Raw genomic sequence first — 22,121 nt, 5'->3', positions numbered from 1 at the left:
AGCACCTTCTTTTGGAAGCCTCTGGCCACCTCCTTCCCTGGTCCTCTAGCTAATACACACTGTCACCACACTGCTGATGGCGGGTTCCAAATAAGCCGTTGGTTAACCACCTTGTATCTTCCCAAACCGAAGAAGTCACAGGAGGCTGGGAAGCAGAGGTCGCCCGGACACCAAGCCGGGATGTGCAGTCTGACCCAGGGATCTTCAGACACCAGGATGATGCGGAGAAACGGGCTCCGCACGGGGCTCTCCTGAACCGTTTTCTGTGATTGTGTGCTCCTGAAGCACAATCCTCTCAAAGGAAATAACGCAAACCTTAAAAAGCAGCTCCATTCAACTAAAGTTACTATTTGGTAAAATGTTTCACCCGAATAAGAAATGTGATAGGTCAACCCGCCGGATTTCAATTCCACCGTGGACCCTCAATCCTTGTCATCCTGAAGGACTGGACTGAAATTCCACCTTAATATCTAGACATTGTAAGACAGAAAGGCTAAAACTCAGGAATGCAGAGGCTAAGAGGAAGAGGGGAAAAATGGGACCCGAAACCTTCACAAAGTTAGGTTAATCCTTAGAAATTTCTAGAGCAGTAACCCAGCTTACCACGACTGGTCCGCCCCATGCACATGTTGTCTGGGGTCACCACCTCTTGTTTGATGGCAAAGTAGTCGGTCTGCAAGGTGTCGGTCTGCAGCGGGTCCCGGAGGATGACCGAGGGGTAGTCATTCTCATACTTGAGGGAGAGCAGCTCCTCCGAGCTGATGGGGTGGAGGGTCTGGTAGGACTCGGTGATGAAGCTGGGCTCAGAGAACTCCGAGGGAGGGACGCACTGCGCATGCTCGATACCATAGCCTGGAAACGCAGAGCGTGCGGGATTGGGGAGGGCAGAGACAGGCACCGGCGGTTCCCCACCACTGACAATGGCCCCACCGTGGGAAACACACTGACGGCCTTAGGGAATGAAAGGGAAGTGTTTTAAGTCAAAAGGGCCTGGGTGTTCAACCTTGTTCCCCAACTTGAGAGCTATGGCCCTTGATGAGACACTTCCCTTTTCTGACTTCGTTTTCTCATCTCTAATTAGGGATGGTGGCACTCATTCTCAGAGCGTCATGATGCAGGGCAAATGCCATCGTGCCTGTAGAAAGCCTACCAACATTGCTGGCGCACGATGAGCTCCCTGTGGTTGTCAGAATGAAAATCATAATAAAGTAAAAAGACACAACGAAAAACAACCTGCTTAAGACGCCCTTTGAAAGCAAAGCCATCGGATAACCACAGCCCTACACTAATTCTCCCCCTCCGGCCACCCCTGCAGTAGACTGAGGGATGCGACATCAGGAGGAGAAGGCTATATGTTCTGTAACAGACTCTGAGGCTAGAGGGCAGGGTAGAGCTCAGTGGCAGAGCGTGTGCTTACCATGCAGGAGGTCCTGGGTTCAATCCCCAGTACCTCCACTAACAAATAAATAAATAAACCTAATTACTCCTACAAACAAAACAAAAAAGAGCCTGAGGCTGCGTGGCACACCCTGGAGGAAGGATTTCAGAGCAGAGGCTGTCATGTCCACCAGGGTCCAAGGCAGAACCCCAAGCCCAAACCTCCAAAGGCCAGCACAGGGCACAGGATCAAAGAGGATCCCAGCTTGGGGGGAAGTGGTGGAATCACTGAGTGACTCTGTGTCGAAGTTATCGGAGAGACCCCCAGGTTAATAAGACATGTAAACAGGTGGAAAGTCTTGTGCTTCGCAGGAATAACAAAACAAAGAACTAAGAGTCTACATGAAGAAAATATTCTTCTCTGTAGAATCACCACTAGGAGCCTGAGATCACCTAGGACAGGGATCCTGTCCTCAGTTCCCATCGCATGAGCCGGAAGAGGGTAGGGGAGAACCAGGCTGACTTACTGATGAAGTAATCCGAGGTATAGCGGGACTCGGGGTAGGCAGGGTTCACTCCGTTCACCTGATACGGTTTCACATCCTCTGCAACAGACGGGGAGGAACAAGACAAAGAGGTCAGTGTGCAAGCGGTGCTCGGCCTAAAGGGACCCTGGACTCAAGGACCGTAGTGACCTCAGCCCCTCCACTAAGAAATCTGCACGTTCACTGAGCTGGTGTCTGAGTCTCCACTGACTGGGGCCTTGTCTAGAGATGAGATCTCTGAAGTACGGCTAAGTTTATTGTATCAGTAGCTGCGAAATGGGATTTAATATCTTGGAAAGTGCACTGGCGTGTAATCCCTGAGGGCTGGGGAGGCTTCCACCCTCATTCCAGTGCACGTGGGGGCCACCAGCATCACACGCTTCAAGACGTCCTGGGAGGTTACCAAAATCAGTCGCCAGCACTGCAACTGATCAGTCCCAAACCTTTTCAGAAAGACAGGACAATCTTCAGGCAGGTTGATTTGGGTTTTTTACAATGTTGGTTTCAGGTAGACAGCAAAGCAATTCAGTTATAGATATACATACACATATATATGTATATATTTTTTTCAGATTCTTTAAAGCTCATTATAAGAAATTGAATATAGCTCCCTGTGCTATATACAGTAGGTCCTTGTTATTTATCTGTTTTATAGACAATAATGTGGATCTGTTAATCCCAAACTCCTAGGCAGGTAGGTTTTATCTATTAATCTATTTTTCAGTAACTTTATTATTTTTTTTTCCTGTCAGTTGGAGGTACTGGGAATTGAACCCGGGATCTTGTGCACACTGAGCATGCGCTCTACCACTGAGCTATACCCTCCCCCGCCCCCAGGCAGGTAGGTTTTGGAGCCTCCACTTCTTCCAACAGATGTCTGGTTTTTGTTCTGTGTTCTTTCCGTTTGCCCTCAGATTTCAAGTTTGGGTCCAGATAAGACACAAGACACAAGTAAGGTGACTCTACATACATACATACATAAGGTGACTCCACTTGGCTCATACAAAACAGACAAGTGCCATTAACCAAACTTCCACCTAGATGCCAACTCCCCTAGGAACGAGAAGGGTTCGTGGATGAAGGTAACCAGGCAGAGGAAGGCTCCCGACTGAGCCCAGGGGAGCTGGCCCATCCTCCCATTGCCCTGGAACCTAGCGCTGTGGCCTCTGGCCGCTGCATGGAACAGTCTGATCGCATTTCACTACAAGACCCAGACACAGAGAGGGTGGGTTTGGGTTTTCCCTCCGGTATTTGACAGCTTTCTGGGAGCAGAGACTGCCGGGACAACAAGTTCATGCCTGCACAGAAAAACAGTTCCCAGCCGAGATAAAATGACTGCACTTTGCTTCAGCAGCTTATCAGATTGAAACATCCCCGGTACCTCTGGCCTCCTACCCCACCCAGGACAGCTATGTTCTTTCGGGGCTGGGTTGCTTTAATTTAATTCCAGAACAAAAGCTGGAGCCTCAATACAAACATCTCCCTCAGCCCTTGAAGGATCTGAAGAGCTGACAATTCTCACCGCCTCTCTCCACTGGAAACGGATGAGATGATACGACTTCTGTTCTCAAACCCACTCAGTTATTTCCCAATTCTCCTAAACTCACTTAGATAATTCCTTTGCAGGAAAGGAGGCCAGAAGCTGCCTGATGAGCTCACGTCATTAGACAAAGAACACAGGACAGGAAGTTTGACTGAAAAGACCCAGGTGTAAGGAAATGAGTGATGTTGAGGAAACCGCCCCACCTGTCCTCGTGTCTCAGAGGGGGACACTGAGAGCACACGCCCTCCCGCGTCCCGGGCTAGTTTGGCGAATCCAGAGAGAAAGTGTACTTTCCAGCACTTTGGAAACAAGGACATGCTGTGTAGGTATCAGCTGTCACTATGATCAGAGAGGCACACTTAGCTCCTCCCCATCGCTGGCTGCCCCTGGTGATGACTGGAGGGAAGCAGTGGATTAGAAGAATATATTCAGGTGACGTGGTCTGGTAGACGCCACTGCTGGGTTTAGAAGCCAGTGCTTGCCTCAGATCTGCTCTGTGCCTGCCGTATCTTCTCCCTCTATAAACAGGCGCTCACGTCAGCATGTCTGAGTGGTTTGTGTGCAGTTACACCGAGCTCACGGCGGGGCTTCGGGGAAGCCGGGGCAGCTGCCCAGTGCTCCTGGCCAAGATTCACCTCGTTCTCGACTGCTTATTTATTCCTTTTTCAGCAGAAGCTGAAGAAAAAGGAAAAAAAGATAACACTTCGATGCCCAGAGGAGTCTAATTTGGGTCCCTCCTGGGCACTGCAGAGTGGAAAATAGCCTCAAACAAAGGAAGGTATTATATGGAAGAAAAGTGCTACGCCTGAGCGCTGCTCCCTGCCCCCGGCGTCTGCCCGGGGGTTGGAGCTGGTGACCACAGGGAAAGGGTGGGCCTGGGTCAGAGAGGGCAACGGGCTTCTAGGCTTACAGTCAGCTGGAGGGCACTGCTGACTGCTGGTAACTGCAATTTATTTTAAGAAGAAATTCAGAAAAATAAGCGCAAAAACACCCAAGTTTGCCGCCTGCTGCTGTTTCTATACCCAGCCAGGACTGTGGTACATGAGTCACTTGGTCCAAAAAGGTTGGAAGAGGCTGGGAGGGGAGGCCATGTCATTACAAGGTTGCAACACGGCGTCCTGACATAACCCCAGTTTCTGCTCCAGATGAAAAAGGTGACTGCGCGACTCTGATCCCACCCCAGCCAGTGGGCAGAGAAGCCGTCTTATTAAGCAGTTCTGAGAAACTGAGCTTTCTCGTGGATGTGGCCACGGATCAAGGGAGTGTGTCTTCAAATTGCCAAAAAAAAAGAAAGAAAGAAAAGCTCTCTTGCTGCTGGCTGTGGGCACTGCTTGTTCTAACAGTACAGAAGTCAAAGTAAAGATTGGGATCTGAATTTTGCAAACCGAGAAGCTTCAGGAGCATGGTCTTGCCACAGGTTAAAATTGGAACCTCCAATACATGGAAGAAAGAGAATTGAATGTGTATTGACCACCTGCCATGAACCATGCACTGTACCGGTGTGTCTCCAGGACCACAGAGCTGCAACTAGACATCCAGATACTGGCATCGATGTTCACCACCTGGCATGTTCCCCCCACAACAGTCAAAACCACCCCAACCGCCCCCACCTCACCTTGTGCCTACACATTTACTTACCTTTCTGCAGGATCTCGAGATGCTCCCACAAGATGTCCCCAACAAAGTCTGGGGCCAGCTCAAGAAAGCAGTCTTTCCCCAGCGCACAGAGGGCCGCTCCGTTCATGCAGAACTTCTGGAAGTCCACGCCCTTCAGGCTGAATTCATTGACAGCCCACATCACCCAGTCCCGAACATGCGTCTCGGTCCACTGCCGGGGGTCTGAGGTGCGAAAGCAAATGAACATCCAGCAGATGAGGCTCTGAACTCTTCCTCGAGCCTCGGAGAGGACATGAAAGGATCTGATCGTCTCTGAGAAGGTTCTCAAATTCACAGAATTAGGAACCCCACATGGGGCACCTTCCATAACCCTCCTCCCCACAGTTCAACATCCCTGGATTCTCCATCCTGCCAGCTAGAAGATCCCTGTCATCGGGCAAAAAGTGATGGAAAATCCTCTACCTGCGGAACCTTCAGACAAAGATTCCAGGAATCCCTCCCTCATGGCCTTGTTTCCACCAGACTTTTTGTAAAGCCTGGGACAAGGAAACAAATGGCTTCTTTAACAGCAATAATAGCAAAGCCAAGTGTGGGCTGGAGGCTGCACTCAGCTCTCCCTGCTCTCAACTTGGATAATTCGCTTGAGGTCCTTATGTTTAATTATTTTTCTCTTAGTTAATTATGATTAATACAGACATCCCTTGGGATCCAAGGAGGATTGGTTCCAGGACCCCCTCGGATACCAAAACCCACGGATGCTCCTGTCCCTTATGTAAAATGGTGGGGTACAGTCAGCAGATTCAAGCAACCGAGTCTGATCTGGGGTTGCCTGAATCCGCCAATGCAGAACCCTCGGATATGGAGGGCTGACTGTAACATCACAACGATTAGTGACAGTAGGTCATCCAAGTGATGCTTAGCAGTAACATATTAGGTACCTGTATTATACCAGATCCCCTGCAAAATGTATCGGTATCACGGGCCCTGCACTGAGAGGCAGCAGAGAACAGACTACACATAATCTCTTCAACGTGACCACACCAGCTGATGCCACTCAGAGAGTGTGATGGCAAGCTGTGGTACCCACATCACACCTGCTCGCAAAGTTACCCTCTTCAGTCTCGAAGATGACTTTATGAGATGTTGGAAAACCCCATGGTCAAAATTCATGTTATTCTGCCTGATGGTCCTGCAAGGATGCCGGGCACTGCTGTCAACGGGGGCTTGTGGTAAAGGAGAGTTCATGAAAAAGAGGTCACAGTCGCAGAAACTACCTAAGGTTTGTGTCTGGCAGGGAGGAATGCTGGAGACAGCATTTCTCTTACTCAGTAGAAAAGTGCTCATTCTGCTCTCCGTTGTCCACGAAATGCTGCTTGGTCAAGACCCAAGTCTTCCCCACTCGTTTTCCCTTCCTGACACCTCAAGTCATTTTCCCTCACATTCCTGAAGAAACCCTTTCAGACCAGCACCCTGACGTGTAAACGCATTTCACCAAGGACACGGAAAAGAAAAAAGTAAATTCCCAGAAATGCAGCTCGCCAAGGTCGTCCAGTGGCAACCCAGAAGGGCTCCAAGACCTGTGCTTTCCAAGCTTATTTGCACTGCTGAGGCCCCTGAGGAGCCTGCGCATTACTGATGGGTCTGGGACATGGCCTGGGCTGGGCGATGCTTTTGACAATCCCCAATCTAACATGCAAACGAGTTTGGGCACCACTGCCCTAAGACCAAGATGGCAGTGACAAAGCCAGGAGATGAAGGAGCATGAACAGGTGTCTGCGCTTGTCCCAACAGTTGTCTGCAAAGATCAGCAGTTGCTGACTGAAAGCTGCTGAGAAACAATGTCTACTCACACCCCAGGTGGGGAAGCTGACCGTGCCCAGGTCTCTGATTCCATCCTCTCTCTTCCTGACATACCTTTTGGAATCCCCAGACGTTGCTGCTCTTTAGAGAAACCACTGAACGTAGCTTTCAAGGCTTGAGACATCATTTCCTTGCTGCTTGGAGTTAACAGTGGGACATCTGCACATTCCATATCTGCAAGAAAAAAAAAAAAAAACGATAACAGATGTTAGCTAGACCCATCGTGAGGATCATTTTGCAATATGCACATATACCAAATCATACTGTTATACACCTGAAATGAATACAATGTTATATGTCAGTTGTATTTCAATTTAAAAAAAAAAGAAATAGGTAATTAATCACCCGTGAAATAGAACAGAGCACGAAAGGCCTGAAGAAGGCAAGATCAGACATGACTGTACTAACATCCTCACCAGGGCAGGTGAAATCTGGGGGGCTTTCCACAGTGCGGTAGGGCCCTTAAAAAAAAACCTGACTCTTGCCTAGGATGTCCCGTCTCTCTGACAAAGTCTGTTTCTTCTTCCTGCAGAGCTCTACAAAGTCCCCGTGGCCCCCATTCACTGAGATTATTACTGCTTCTACCTACTTCCAGTTCCCTGCGTAAGGCAGTGACAACATCCATGCAGCAATTACTCAGCACTCACTCCATGCATGGAACTGCAGAGAGAACCGTGAAGACAACAGAAGTGACCCCTAACGTATGGAGCTGGGAATCCGACTCCAGCAGGGCAAACAGTCATTGAAAAACCACTTACACAATTAAACGTCCAAATACAACGTCAAAAAGGGCTTCGTAGGAGGAGAAGATAAAATGTCAACACAAAACAGGGACTCATGCAGGTCTGGAGGAATCTGAGAAGGACTCCCTTAGAAGTGAGAACATCAACCTGAGGTCTGAAGGATACACAGGAGTTGTTTTTTTTTAAAATACTGCAGACCAGTGGTTCTTAAAGTGTGGTCCCCAGGCTAGCAGCATCAGCATCACCTGGGAACGGTGAGAAGTGCGCATTCTCAGCCCCACCCAAGCCTCCTGGGTCAGAACCTTGGGGGGGGGGGGAGGCGGAGCCCGGAAATCCGTTTTTAACACAGAATCCAGGTGATCCCGGTGACCACTAAAACTACAGGATCCCGATCCTAGATAAAGAAAATTGTGCAAAGGATCCTGAGATGGGGGAAGAGGGAACCTTGCCCTGTTTAAGGATCAAAAAGATCAGTGCCGCAGGGGCAGAGGGGCCAGGGGCACAGCTGCTGGAGGGGAGGCTGAAAAGGTAAGCAGGAAGTGTGCTAAGGAATTCAGAATTGTACCCTGAGTAAAACAGAAAGGCACTGAGAGTTTTATGCAGAGGAATGACATGACTACACTTGGTTTTAAGATCACCTTACGGTGACACTATTTTTAATTGTTCAAGGAACCGCCATACAGTCTTCCTCACAAGGGCTGCACGATTTTACGCCCCACACAGCGCACTGAGGGTTCCACTTCCTCACCAACACTCGCTACTTTCTGCATTTTTTTAATAGTAGCCGCCGTAGTAGATGTGAAGTGTTATCACATCTACATTTCCCTGATGATTAGTGATGTGGAGCATCTTTCCAAGTGCTCGCTGGCCAGCTGTGTACCTTCTTTGGAGGAATGTCTACTCAAGTGTTTTGCTCATTTTTAATAGTCATTTCTCTTTTTGTTGTTGAGATTTAGAGATTCTCTATTAACCCAAAAGAGTGGAAAGCAGGGTCTCAAAGAGGCATCTGTACACTCATGCTCATAGCAGCACTATTTACAACAGCTAAGATGTGGAGGCAACTAGGTGCCCATCAGCAGATGAATGCATAAGCAAACTGCAGTATATACATAAAGTGCAACATCGTTCAGCCTTAAAAGGGAAGGGGATTCTGACCTGTGCTGCAACATGGATGAACGTTCGCAGCCTGCTAAATGAAATAAGGCAGTCACAAAAAGCCAGATTACATAAGGTACTTAGAATAGTCAAATTTATAGAAACAGAAAGGAGAATGGTAGTTGCCAGGGCCTGGAGGGAGCAGGGACTGGGGAGTTGTTGGGTAATGGGAACAAGAGTTTCACTTTTACAAGATAAAAAGGGTTCTGGAGCTGGACGGCCGTGATGATTGTGCAACATGACGAATGTATTTAATACCACTAAACCGTGCACTTAAAAATGGTCAAGATGGTAAATTTCATGTTATGTTCATGTAACCACAATTCTTAAAAAATTGGGGGAAAAAGGATGGCCTTAGTGGCTGCTCTGTAAAGGATGGTTTAGGAGGTAACTCTGCAGGGATATAGCAAAACTTGTTAAAAAGCTCTCACATCAGCCGTGGTGAGAGATGGTGGTGGCTTTGACTAGGAAGGTGGCCATGCGGACAATGGAAGTGGGCAAATTTGAAGTGCAGACAGGAGATAACACCTACAAAGCCTGATTTACGCAGGTGGTGAAGAAGAGTGAGGGACCACAATCTGCAGACTGGGCACAAACGTGCCCTCTTTCGCTATTTCCACCTGTATCTGTATCTCTGCCGTGTCCACCCCTTCATGTACATGCAGACCATGTTCAAAGCAAAGATACATAAATATGATTCAAGTTTAAAGCCCTCTGAACTCACCTCAGGCACAATTTCCCACAAGAAGCTACAAAGCAAAGGAATGTCCTGAGAGCTCCTCCTCGCTGTCCTGTGACCCATAAGAAGCAATACACTTTTCTGCAGGAATTCCAGAAGCCCTCTTGCTCGCCCTGCGTCCTCAGTGTAGCAGATGAAACTGACATAAAACGGCTGAGTTCTAGGCGGGGCCCTGCAGCAGTTCCCCACCAGCCATCTCTGAGCCCTGGCTACTTAAAAAGTTCTCTGGACATACACAATGTGCTACTGGCTGAATAAAATGGAAACACAGGAGGGGAAAACTGACAACTGGTGACCTCTGAAAAAAAGAAGAAAATATATTGCCTCTGAACGTCAAAATGAATGGAAATTACATGGCAATAAAGGGCAGGCAGCACTTTCCCTGGGTTTGCTCTGAGCGATGCTGTCAGGAAACTGCCCAGAGTCCACCCTCCGCCCTGGAAGAACAGGAGGGTTCACTGCCACGGCCCTCCCAGGCCCTGCCACGGAGGGGGATCTGAAGTTCCAGGGAGTGGAGAATTTGGGTTGCCCTGGGACATGCCCAAAAAAATTCAGTGGAAAAATCAACATGCCTCCAGGAAGGTTGACAAAATGATGGAAAATCCCAGATTGTTTGGGGGGGGGGGGAGAGGGGACAGAATGTTGATTACATAACATCCAGCCTTTCAAACAATGGAGTAATCATCAAATGAGTCACTAAGACATTAGTGCCACCCCCCATCCTCACGCTACTCGCCCAAGAACAGCTAAGTGGCAGGTCCAGGATGTCCCTCCTTCTATGAGTAGAAGTCAGTTTGACTTTAGAGAAAAAGGCTCTTTATTTAACCAAGAGTATTGCTGCTCAGCTGCAGTACCCTCAGCTCCCAGCACCAGCCGAAACACAAGAGTCAATCAACGAATGTTTGGTGAATTTAATGTTTTCCAAATTTGAATCCACTTTCCTTCCCTTCACTCCCATCCAACACAAATCCATGACCTTGAGCTGTGTGGGTTTTGTTGCATGTGTTAGTTCCCGTCATTAGATTTATCACTCAATGAAAAGGACTTTTACTGATGGCGGAAATTGGCCAGGACAGCACATGTGGAAAATGCGGGCCAGGCCAAACGGACGAGCCGTGGTTCTGCTGCAAATGGGAACTGAAGGATGAGACTGGAGGCCCCAGGCATCTTCTAAATGGGAAAGCCTGGGCAGTTGGGTGCCAGGGTGATGTGAAGGCTGAGAGCGACAGCAGAAGGCCGGAGAACGAGGTTTCCCAGAGTCTGCTTCCTCCAACTGCACGCACTCAGGCAGTCTGGCCTGGACACAGCCTCTGGGCTGACAAGGCTCCACGTGGGTTTCCACTTCCCACCAGGGAGCCGGCACTTCCGGGTTCTCACTCCAAGGGAAGCAGCTGGAATTGCTTCCACCTCAATGCCATCTGCAAAGGCCCGGTCCACGTGCCATCGGCTGCACCTGCTGGGGGTTCAAAGCGCTGGACCTCTTGGGAAGGTGCTCACACCCCACACACGTGGGACACCTGGACTGGACGAGCTGAGGAGAAGGCATATCACTGCCCTTCAACCCAGAGGATTCAGATGGGAAAGTCAGGTCTTTATCCAATTTTAGAAAGTGTGGAATTTTGGTTTAAAAAAATCAAAACACCTCTGTAAGTGAATGAACAATTAGCCAGGATTGTCTTTTTCAACCTTTTTTTTGTAGTGCAGGCTTTGCATTTAAATGAGGATGAATAATCACCTTCAAAAGCAGACATTAATTTAAAACATTAAACCCTTATCACGTAGAGTATGAATGTAAAAGATGCCCCTGACGTTGCTCGTTTACGACTGTGACAGTTCTGCCAAATCACGCTGACCAAGAGCAGCGATGAAGTCATCACAGGTGGAGACGCTGACGTGGTTTAGCCCAGGCAGGCATCTCTGTCATTCTCATTGCACTTCATCTCGCTACCTACTGTAACGCTTGCATTAGGCGCCAACAATATTTCTAATTTCTGGAAAGCATCTAGAAATGAATCAGTGCCTCCAAAGAAATTAACCAATTGTATTTTATGGATAAGCACTAAAATTGCCTGTGTGTTAATAATTGTAATTGCAGTATCTTAAATTCAAATAACACATTTATCTCAAAATGCTAAGAACCTGACCTACAGACATACTCTGCTGATACAACGGAGGCTCTAAAGATATTTATGAGACATAAATACAAGTATATTAGATTTCTGACCCATTGATTATTCCTCAGGACCCTTAATCTGAGTTAAGAATCACTCACATTTCTTTTTTTAAGTATTTTATTTATTATTATATTATTTTATTATTTTTTGGCAGTGAGGGAGGTAATTAGGATTTTTTAATTTTTAATGGAGGTCCTGGGGGATTGAACCCAGAACCTTGTGCATGCTAAGCATGTGCTCTACCACCTGAGCTGTACCCTCCCCCCACCCACATTTCTGAAAGGAGAAGCTAGTGAGTAAATAGCAAACTGTCCAACCAAGGCTACACAGTCCCCAAGTAGACACGAGCAGGTAGCTTCCCTTGAATCAGCAGGGAAACAATGAGCTGTGGCTTTTCAATGCAGGGAAACACCTGCTTATTTTTCATTGTGACCTAATCCTGACCAAAAGCTAATACAGACCAAGGATGTTTTAAGCCAAAAGTAGAACAAGGGTTTCAATTCTCTTATACGGAACTCAGAGTCAAGGACGGCTCAGTGTCCAAAACCCCGTCAGGACATTTCATGTGACTTTTCACACCACTCTTTAAAGTTGTTTGAAACCAAATGGCTCCCCTAGAATGTTTGTCCCGGGAGAAGTTCCAGACATATGGCCTTACTGACCTGAGATGTTTCTCCTCTCATCAGCATCAAATAAATGCCAGGGGAAATTGGAGCATCTGGGACCCAAGCGTTAGGAGATGAGAGATTCAGACAAGGACCAGAAATTTAGGGTGCACGTTCCAGTCTTGCATGACCACTGGACGGGCCAAAGCCTGGTGGGCTTCCATGGGGATACCAGCCGTGTGCGGGGGGGTACTGCCCCCGTCAGCAGCAGCATAAATGAAACACCAAGAATGCATAATGCGCCTCATGCCTGCAAACCACTTCTGTCCATCAACACACTTCGTGCACACCATCCCCCAAATCCTCACAACGTGAAACTCCTGGAGGGCCTGGGAAAGTACTAAAGGGTCCCCACCTTACAGATGAAGAAACCAAGACAACAAGAGATCAAGAGTTTGGCTTAACTCAACCTTTCAACTCTTACGTCCAAGGCCTTCCCACTCTAACCCACTGCGGCTGCAAATAGGGACGGCTCAGAAATCCAAAAAAACTGAAACTTCTACAGTTGAGACAGAAAACGGGACTTTTATTTCCCAGTATGAACATTAGATGCACTTGAGGCAATAATTAAAAACGGAAACAAAACCATTCCTGGATCGAAGAAATCCAGGCTTCCATATGGCTAGCCCCAGAAAGACATCATTAAAAGCCATTTACAGAATCGACAGGAATCTTCTCTTGGAGCTAAGGGTAGAGGGACTTCCTTCCACACAAAGTGACACGTAGTAAATGACAACCTGGTATCCTTCCCTCTGCGTTCACCCCTGGGGCACCCCGATGGGCAGCTGTGCACAAAATACAAGGCTAATTAGTTACCTAAAGTCTTGCTGAAATGGGTCTCTTAAAGCTAAAGGAAACCAAGAAGAAACCTTCTGCTTCATACGGAGGAAAAAAAAGGACAACTGCCCCAAATGGAAAGATAAGATTCTGAAGACGAGGGAGAAGGACACAGTGGGACATGCACTGAGCTTGACCTGGCTTGTTGGTCAGAACCCACGGGCTCTCAGTTTTGCCACTAATGGACTCACCCTGGGTAAGCCACTCAATCAATGCATTGCTAAAAAGACGCCTGTTGATAGATAGTGTCATAGCCCTTATAGGGTTTTAAGGTTTTCATTATGGCCATGCTTAATCATACACCAGGGCAGAGGGAATACTGTAATAAATCCCTGCTCAGAATCCATCTGCACTACCCGCTTTTACTTCATCCCCCACCCCCAACACAGAACTGAAACTCTAATCCCAGGCGACATGCCATTTCACCCACAAACATTTTATTGTCAGGAGGATATTTCTGAGATAAAGGAGGATCATGATATGAGAGATTACCAGACACAAATAAGCTCACGGAAAAACACAGATAACAAGGCTTCAGATTACTTTCCACGGTGCTTAAACCTGGGCCCACGTTTCATTCACTGGCCCACCTGAACCTGAACTTCTTTTGAAGCAAGGCTACTACGGTCTGGAAAGTGATGAAGTTGGAGCAGAGAGACGTGATTTCAAATCCGGACGGTCAGCCAGCCCCTCTGACCCCCACAGGCCGACAAGCAGCAGGCTGCAGAGCTAACTCCGCCTGTCAGTGTCCTCGTGAACTTACAGCTCTAACCAGGAGTGGATGGAAAACGGCTGGGGATTCCAGGCAGCCCCCAAAGGACAGCTGCCCAACTGCCTAGGACAAGCCCCAGGGTGAGAGCAGAGGTGCCTCTCCTTCTCCAGAGCAAAGAGGAACAGGAAAACGGCCGCAGCCAGGGCTGGAACACGGAGCTGATTGTCCCCGGAGAGCTGTTACTGGTCTCCAAGCGGATCTCCCCAAGGAGGACACCAAGATCTCAGGAGGCTGTGAGAAGGAATCTCATTCAGCCCCTCTCTCCTTCATGGAACGGTGGGTTGGAACCAGACAGGAAGGTTTTTGTCTTACACTCGTGATTCAAAATCCTGTTCCAGGCCCTCGAAACCTGGCGAGGCAGGACTTCAGCTGGGGAGCCAGTATAATCCACGAAGTTTCTGGCTGGGGTTAAAGGCAGCGAAGGAAAGTAAGTGTCCCTCCGCCGCCCCTCCCCCCTTTCATAAACCTAACGAGGTGACAGAAATGAGGGACAAGCAGGATTCTTGGCTCCAGCAGGAACTGAGCAAGAGCTGGGCCTCTCATCCCAACCAAAGCTGGGGCCCCAAATAATGGACCGCATGACCCCCAGACAGACTCTCCTTATCAGTTAGGTAAACACACTGGGCTTCTGTCCTTCTCTTTAACCAACGCCCTCAAAGTCACCAGCCAATAAGAAACCACTGTAAAGAGGGGGGGAAAGGAGCTGCCCAGAAAATCCCCAGTTCACCCTTCAGCAACCTGACTGGCCAAAGGCAAGCCAGCCTCCGATCGCAGCATCTCGATCCTGCTGCCCCGGGCCGAAGGCGCCAACTCAAAGGTAGATGCCTCTGCTCAGGGGGAAGCCGTGCCCCCAGACAAAAGAGATGACGCTCTGAGAGGCAAAGCAGGCTCCAAACAGCACCGGGAAGCCGGCCCCGGGCCCTGCAGCCGGGCCTGGGAAAGAACTCTATGGAGAGGACCGAGCACCCTGAACATCCGTAGGAAGTGACTTCAGTCCCCTCCCTTCTCCCCTTCCTCCAGCCCCCGCCCCATCCCCCAAGAGGAGTTTTAACACATTATTACCACTGGAGTCCTGAGGATCTGGTGACTCACCAGGCTCACACATGGTTCCAATGAGCCCTTGACCATGACATGGTAGGGGAGCAGGGGAAACAAATGAAAGCAGTTGTAATTCGGCAGTGCGGAGCTCAGACCTGCCAGACAAAAAGGGCTGCGGGCGTGCTCCCAAATTCGTTCAGGCACCTGACATCCAAAAGCTATTTTTAATCACTGGATTTATTTCTTTCCTCCCCCCTCCACCATCCTCCCCCTCAGCAAATGTTTCGAAGTCAGAGCAAAACCCAAATCAACTCCAGGTGTTCAGGGAAGCCCAGAGAGGCTCTTCCGTTCCAGGATCTGAGCCAGAAAGCAGAACTGCCCCCTGGGTCCTGCTGCTACACTTTCTGGCTCTTTCCTTAGAACAGTTCAAATCTCCCACCCTCTACATCAGGCACATGGCCTGAAAGCAGAGATACCTGAATGAACAGGCCCTGCTGGAGTGACTCCTAATTCTGTGTTTCCTCCAGCAGCCCTGGCAAGTGAGGGTGCTTGGGACCGGCCACAGGGACCCCTGAGAGCTCAGGAGTATCTTTTAAAGCATCTTTTACTCGCTAGGATTCTCGACCTGCCCGGCAGCGAGGATGACATTAAACATGTGTGAAAATACCAAAGCCTCATGCTAATAGGTGCTCAATAAATTCCCAGCGACTTGAACTGAACTGAGAAGTGTCTCGTAAACTATAAAGATTAAAATATATATATATATATATATGATTGTATTTCCCAAAGCTTAGAGAGACAGCAAGGAGAAGGAACCTGGCAATTTCCCCAGGTACGGCTGAGCAACTGAGAAGGTGAGAAAATGAATGCAAAAATCGGATTCAGAGATATAAATGGAAATCCCCTGAATCAGGCTCATTTTTTTTAACAGAACATACTAATTTCTTACCTATTCTGTATCCCCAGTCCGCTCAGGAGGAAATCTTTTTTGTAGCAATGATCAGCTAAAAGCTGTGTTTTCATGACAACACTTCACAGCTCTAGGACCTAGTGGACCTAACACGCCTTTTGGTTTTAAAAGCGTCCTAAGAGTGCCAACTTAGAGTCAATATGGCACAAAACAAAACTGTGATTTTGTGCCCAAAACTCTTTTCCCACATGTTTGGAATGTGCTAGAATCCAAGCTGCATTCTTACCCTAGTCATTTCTGTGCCCTTAAATGAATGACATGCCCACAGTTTAAAAGAATGTTTTAATTACTGAAATTAGGATTCCTGCACATAAGGCTGCCTCAGTAGAGTACTTCAAAGAATAAAGTTCTTAAAAGATCATCCCAAGTCGTTTGCAGAGTGGATCACACGTTTCAAATCATTTCCTTCATAGATAACAACACTTGACTCCCTCAGCACCACGCATTTCGCAAGTCCTGGATGTCCCAGATCAGTAGCACTTGTTTTGTGATGGAAAACACGGGGCCAAGGTCTCCCTGCTACTCAGGAGGAAAGCATGAATTGGGCCATTTCAACCCCAAGGTCTGCAGATAAGCCAGAGTGCATTCTCCCGGCTCCTCCCCTATCTGAGCCTTCTGAGTGAGGGCCAGCCCCTGCCCTGACTTCATCCAAAGTACTGGTGACAGGGTACTTTTTGGCAACAACGTGGCAAAGGCTCACCCCTCTCGAGGAGAACATGGAAAACATCTGACCCCCTAGACCTCGTCATCACCCCAGCTTGCACTGCTTCCCTTTATGTATTACCCTTTGTTAAACTTTTTCTGGAGGGGTGGGGGAGGTAACTAGGTTATCTGCTTGTTTATTTATTTATTTATTTGATGGAGGTACCGGGGATCGAACCCAAGATCCCCCCGCGTGCTAAGCATGTGCTTTAACGCCGAGCTGCACCCACCCCCGACGTGTCACTCTTCGGCGCCTCACCCTCTGGGATCCGGGAGACGCTGGCTGATAGGGCTAATCAATTTATTTTCATTTCTCTTGACTCCCACCTACAATTTTCAGGGCTGCTCTCCGAGTAGCATTTTACATTTTCAAAAATGTTTTCTCCCACAGCCAACTATGCTCCTGAAAACGCCAAGGTTCGGTCTGGGATTACCTCCATCACACCGGTGAGAATATCGAGGCTCACAAAGGGGGCTGCAGTGACCTCACCAAGGCCATCAGGCCAGGCGAGTGTCCCGGCCAGCGCCCAGGCCCAGATCGCCAGACACTAATGCTGGGTGTCGTCCACCCGTTCCTGCTAAGAGTTACAAGCAGGGGAGGCAGAAGTGATGGACCCAGGAACGTTTCCTTTCATTTTCCCCATCATCTTCATCACAGAGAAAGTCCTGTCTGGACAAAGGAAGCGCCTCGGTCCCTGGGCCCTTCTGCCGGCAGCAGCTGCGCCACCAGAGCTCGGGGCTCCAGGGCCCGTCCCGCCCAGCACCGCCGGGTCAGGGGCTCACCGCGGGGGCCCCCTGCACCAGGCCTGGGGACAAGACATGCATGGAGGGGACGCCTGAGGATCACCGGGGAGACCGGGCTGGCCAAGGTGGAGGGTGAGAAGTTTTCTCCGCGGGCAAAGGAAAAATCTGGGCAAACAAACGGAGTGGAGCCCATTTATTTAGGCTGGAAGAGGTAAAGTTTTTCTGCACTTTTGAACTGTTTTCTCAAGGCCTGCCTCTCCCTCCCACGCAGGAAACAAACACAGAGACAGGCCTCTTCCAGCGAGGGCTCCAGTGGCTGAGGGCTGCCCGGCGAAGGCAGAGGAAGAGGGGCTGGGGAGCAAGGAAGGAGTCGTGGGTGAGAGGGGAGGGTCCGGGGCAGTGGGCAGACAAGGCCGGGAGGAGCTGGGAGAGGAGGGGGGAGGCAGAGCTGGCCGTGGGGACAGGGGAGGAAGGATGGCACAGAAGGGGACAGAGGGAAATAAAGGAGGAAGTGAATACTGGAAAATTTTAAACCAGAATAAAGGGGCAGATGGCAGACTGGAAGTGGGCTGGGAAGAGAGTCCCAATTAACAACGTTCAGAAAGCAGCATTTTTCCATCAATTCTGAAAGGAAATGCTCTCTTGTCTTTCTTATTTATTTATACGTTATATAAATACATTTTTAAACCAAAAAAAAAAGGGGGGGCTGTTTTTTCCAATGGGAAAAAGCCTTGTTGGAGATGAAAGCCAGTCTTCAAAAACCCCTCGGAGGAAGCTGAAACCCCACGTGTCTCGGTGCTGCAGAAAGAAAAACAAAGTGGACATTCTTCCTGTGTTCTAAGGCTTTTTTATGCAGATGTGTTTTTCTTTTAATAAATAAATCTGGACAGAGAAGGAAAAAGCAGACTCATGGACACTCACACAGTGCGACTGTCTGTTTTCAACCCAGGGAGGCCACAATGAAACAGAAGAATGTGTAAGTCTATGTTCCCAGTACGGGCACACGCATTCTCCACGTGCCAGCCGCTGGCACTGAAAACAGCTCTGCCTGCGTGACCCGCCCAAGCTTCCCAGACCCACAAAGGTCCACCTGCTAATGAGTAACGACCACCAGAGGCCGGGCGGGGCCTGGGACGGGATGGCCACACTCCCCAGAAAGGCCCGCAGGGGTCCTTTAGTGTCACTCCTCACTTGAGACATCCGGTCACTCTACTTTTTGAGCCACTCGATTTCACTTAAGGACTGCAAACAGTATTTGAAAACAACTGCACACATTGGTCTTAAAATCTGCCTTCGTATGAGCTCTGTCCACCGACTCTGGTTCTGTTGGGTGAAGCCACTGCAGTACTAAAGTCATCTTTGCTTCATCGACCAGTTTTTCAATTGCTTTACTCATCTCTTCAACATCACTTCAGCCCAGGTTTTAAAATTCCTTGGTTCCTTCAACCACGCAGGATGGCATGGTTTGGCCGGACCGCCACCCAGAAGCATGCCCGCAGGCCCGTGTTCCAAAAGAGCATCACCAACACTCACAGGGGAGCCGACTTCTCGGGAGTAAAACGAGCGCACAGAGATGGCCAGCCTGCTCCCTGCAGGTCCGCGGGGGGCCGACCGACGCCCGTCCTTCCAGCGCCACACTCACAGCGCTCACAGCGCCCTGCCAGACCCTCTGCACAGGATCTGACGGAGAGTCCGTTCTGCACCTGCTGACTAAGAGTCATGAACTTCATCCAGAGGTTACATGCACGCATATTAAACTTCCCCTTGCCTGGACCCAGGCTTCCAGGTGCAGAGACCTTTTCTCTATCATGGATCTGTCCTCACTGCTTCGTGCCGTTCGAGATGTACTAAGGGTACTTCCCGCATCCTTCTCTAACCCGAGCCCCTGATAAAGTCAGCGACCAAGTACCACCAGAGACGATGCGCCATTCTGACACTGACGCATCAGTCAAGACCCTTTGGGTCCAGTTGCTCAACCAGTTACAAATCCTCCTGACGTGCTGTCACTGGACCCTCAGAGCCTCATCTTGGCCACAAATAGATCACGGAAAAGATTCAGAGGAAAGCTTCAGCGGAGTCCACTGATCTACCCGCCGGGGGGCTCCAGACAAGTGCAAAGGCGGCAGAGGGAAATGGGGGAGCTGGGATTCAGATCCCTGCACAAGGAGAAAAAGACTGAAAAAGAGAGCCCGCCAGGGGGGAGAGGGGAGGGGGCGGGGGGGGAGGGGGACAGAGAGCCTACTGCTCCACAGCCACTCAGCTTCCAGAAACAATGGGCAGTTAGAGAACAATGGCTGCAGACAAAGTCTTGGGCTATTTTTATCTGCCACAGTGAGTCCCAGACAGGAGGAACTGGAATTCTGCCCTGGACGTACAGCTCCAACTGGATCTGGCCTGGGAGGAAGATGAGGTCACCCGGAACGCCTCCGGCTTAAGAACAGGCTCCTTTTTGGCTCGCGGAGTTTCTCCTTAGCCTAAAGGACCTCTCTCCCCAAGGGAAGGGTTTGCGTGCTTACTGCTCAAGCACAGCCACCACTGACGAGGGGCAGGTCAGCTCGGGACCTGCTGCTCGGCCCGCCCAGGGCACCCCCCGGACTCCCTCTAAAGGGGTCCCAGGAAGGCAGGGAAGCCTGACCAGGAGACAGACGTCACCTCTACGGTTCCTGAAACCACAGTCTTGTCAGGTCTGTTAATTACTCAGGGTTAGAGATCCTCTAAAAGAGCTTTTCCAAAGGAAGGTCCCCTCCTGCCTTCCTTGGAGCTAGCACAAAGGGGCCGAGGGCCAGGCTTCACAGAGACATGAAGGCCTCTGACTCTTCCTTATTTCAGCCTCTTTGGACGGTTCCTCTTTTTTTCTGGAAAGGCCGTCTTCTGCTCTGACAACTTGAGCCCTTCCCAACTGGGTTACTTACACCCTTACTCCTCCTGGAGGCTCACACACAAGGTCGCGGGGGCCAGGGATGGTCCCGTAAGCCTGTGATGGACACCAAACGGACAACGAACAGGGCCTGGGCCAGGGAAGGAGGTGTGGGCACCCAGGGGTGGGCCCTGCAGGCCGCCATCCGGCTGCACGCCTGCAAGTAAGTCTCCACCCACAGCCTCAGCATTAACGAACACCCAGGAGTCGGTACCTTGGACCCAGTCCAACCTTCCAGCCTTCAGAATCCTAAGTGCAAAGCTGGATTCTCCCCAAGGCAAGAAATCCAGGGCTTCATTCAGACACCCAGCTCCCCAGTCCTGCCTATGACTCTCCGCCTCTACAACACTAAGTAGGTAGAAAGAAACCCAAATAATCTCACCTTCCACTTTTCCATTGAAATAGCTTAGGGTGTCTCATGGAGCACATCCCAGGTAATGTCACCGCACTGGGTGGGAGGGAATGAGAGGCAAGAACTTAAGTGTCTTATCATTTAAAAGCTTAAGCACAGAGCAGGCATCTACTGGATGCAGCTGAGGTCAATGTAACCAATGAATGGTTCAAAGAGATGCCCTGCATTCCTTCCCCACTCCGCCCTCCCTCCACTGCCTTCAGAAGTGCGTGGGCCAAGACATTCAGGGCTCAGACCACCTGTAGGCTGATCCAGTGAACTTGAGTTACCCAGGTTAGCTGAGATACCACGTACAAGGCCACGACAAGCAAACACCTTACACACCTTTTGTTCTAAGCAGGTGGTAGACACTGAGACCCAGGTGAGTCATTTGGCCACCTAACTAACTATGAAAATCTAAGTGGGTGCATGGGCCACCGAACCTGGTCCAGGACCTCATTCAAACACTGCTCCCTTGACTTCCCCCCAACCCCTGCTCCCGTAACAGGCATCCCCTTCTCCTCCAAGGGCCCTGCTGAATCATCCTGGCATAATTCAAGAGAGCCACACGGGAGCCACATGGCAGGAGTAGGGAGAAGGCGGAGAGACACAGGTTCCCACCCTGAAGCGAGGCTGACATCAGAGAAGATGTGAAACTTCCCACCCGGGCTGTATTTGGCAAACACATGAGACGGCCTGCCTCTGGCCCTATCAGAGTCTTCAACAGTGCCTGCTAAATGCACCCAAATGCACACGAGCTAAATGCACCCAGAAAACCAACGGCATTGCCCTAACGTGGAACATCTGGAGTTTACAGTACCAGGCTTTACATGTTCAACAACTCATGAAATAAAGGCCCCACTCAGCTCAGTAAATCCAAATGTACGTCCCTAATGAGGAGTCAGAAATCCTGTTGCTTTAAGGGATTTAGGGAATAATTTCAGAGCCCCAGCTCAGGTTTCCTGAGCTGCTAGGGAGGTACTTCGGGCCCCGAGAGACAGCTTCAAGGGACTAGGGTCCTGTCCCTGAACCACCAGGCTCCCTGCTAACTCTGTCATCCGAGGCTGCTTCCGGCTCTGTCTAGACCTACCTGAGCTCTAATTTTGGTCCCCATATCTCTTCAGCTTTGGCATTCCTCATGGCCGTGGCGGGAACCATCACCCCGTGGGCATCCTACTTGCGTGTTCACGCGTTTCCTGGCTTCTGCTCCTCTGTGCTGCCCTCACTGCGGTTATCTGGTGCATACGGCTTATCCAGGGCCAAAACAGGGAAAAAGGAATTCGCAGAATTTGCTATAAAGCTTTAACAACTCCTCGGAGGGATGTTCTCCTT

At 49.7% G+C, this 22,121-nt stretch overlaps 1 protein-coding gene across 5 annotated transcripts in view; it reads right to left on the bottom strand.

Annotated features, from left to right (window-relative positions):
* ETS1 (ETS proto-oncogene 1, transcription factor) overlaps window positions 1–22,121 on the bottom strand; it is a 121,965-nt gene that overhangs the window by 25,187 nt on the left and 74,657 nt on the right. For all 5 annotated transcript variants that reach the window (XM_014556740.2, XM_032472603.1, XM_032472605.1 and 2 more), the window contains 4 exons: window positions 6,997–7,116; window positions 5,104–5,304; window positions 1,905–1,982; window positions 604–852 (listed from right to left, as the gene is read on the bottom strand). In XM_014556740.2, coding sequence (XP_014412226.1) covers window positions 604–852; window positions 1,905–1,982; window positions 5,104–5,304; window positions 6,997–7,116 — 648 coding nt within the window. The remainder of the gene's footprint in view (window positions 1–603; window positions 853–1,904; window positions 1,983–5,103; window positions 5,305–6,996; window positions 7,117–22,121) is intronic.

This window comes from Camelus ferus, chromosome 33 (genome assembly GCF_009834535.1).
Source record: "Camelus ferus isolate YT-003-E chromosome 33, BCGSAC_Cfer_1.0, whole genome shotgun sequence".
Lineage (NCBI taxonomy): Eukaryota > Metazoa > Chordata > Mammalia > Artiodactyla > Camelidae > Camelus > Camelus ferus.
The sequence above is the reverse complement of the archived record's forward strand: the minus strand, read 5'-3'. Positions and strand labels throughout refer to the sequence as shown.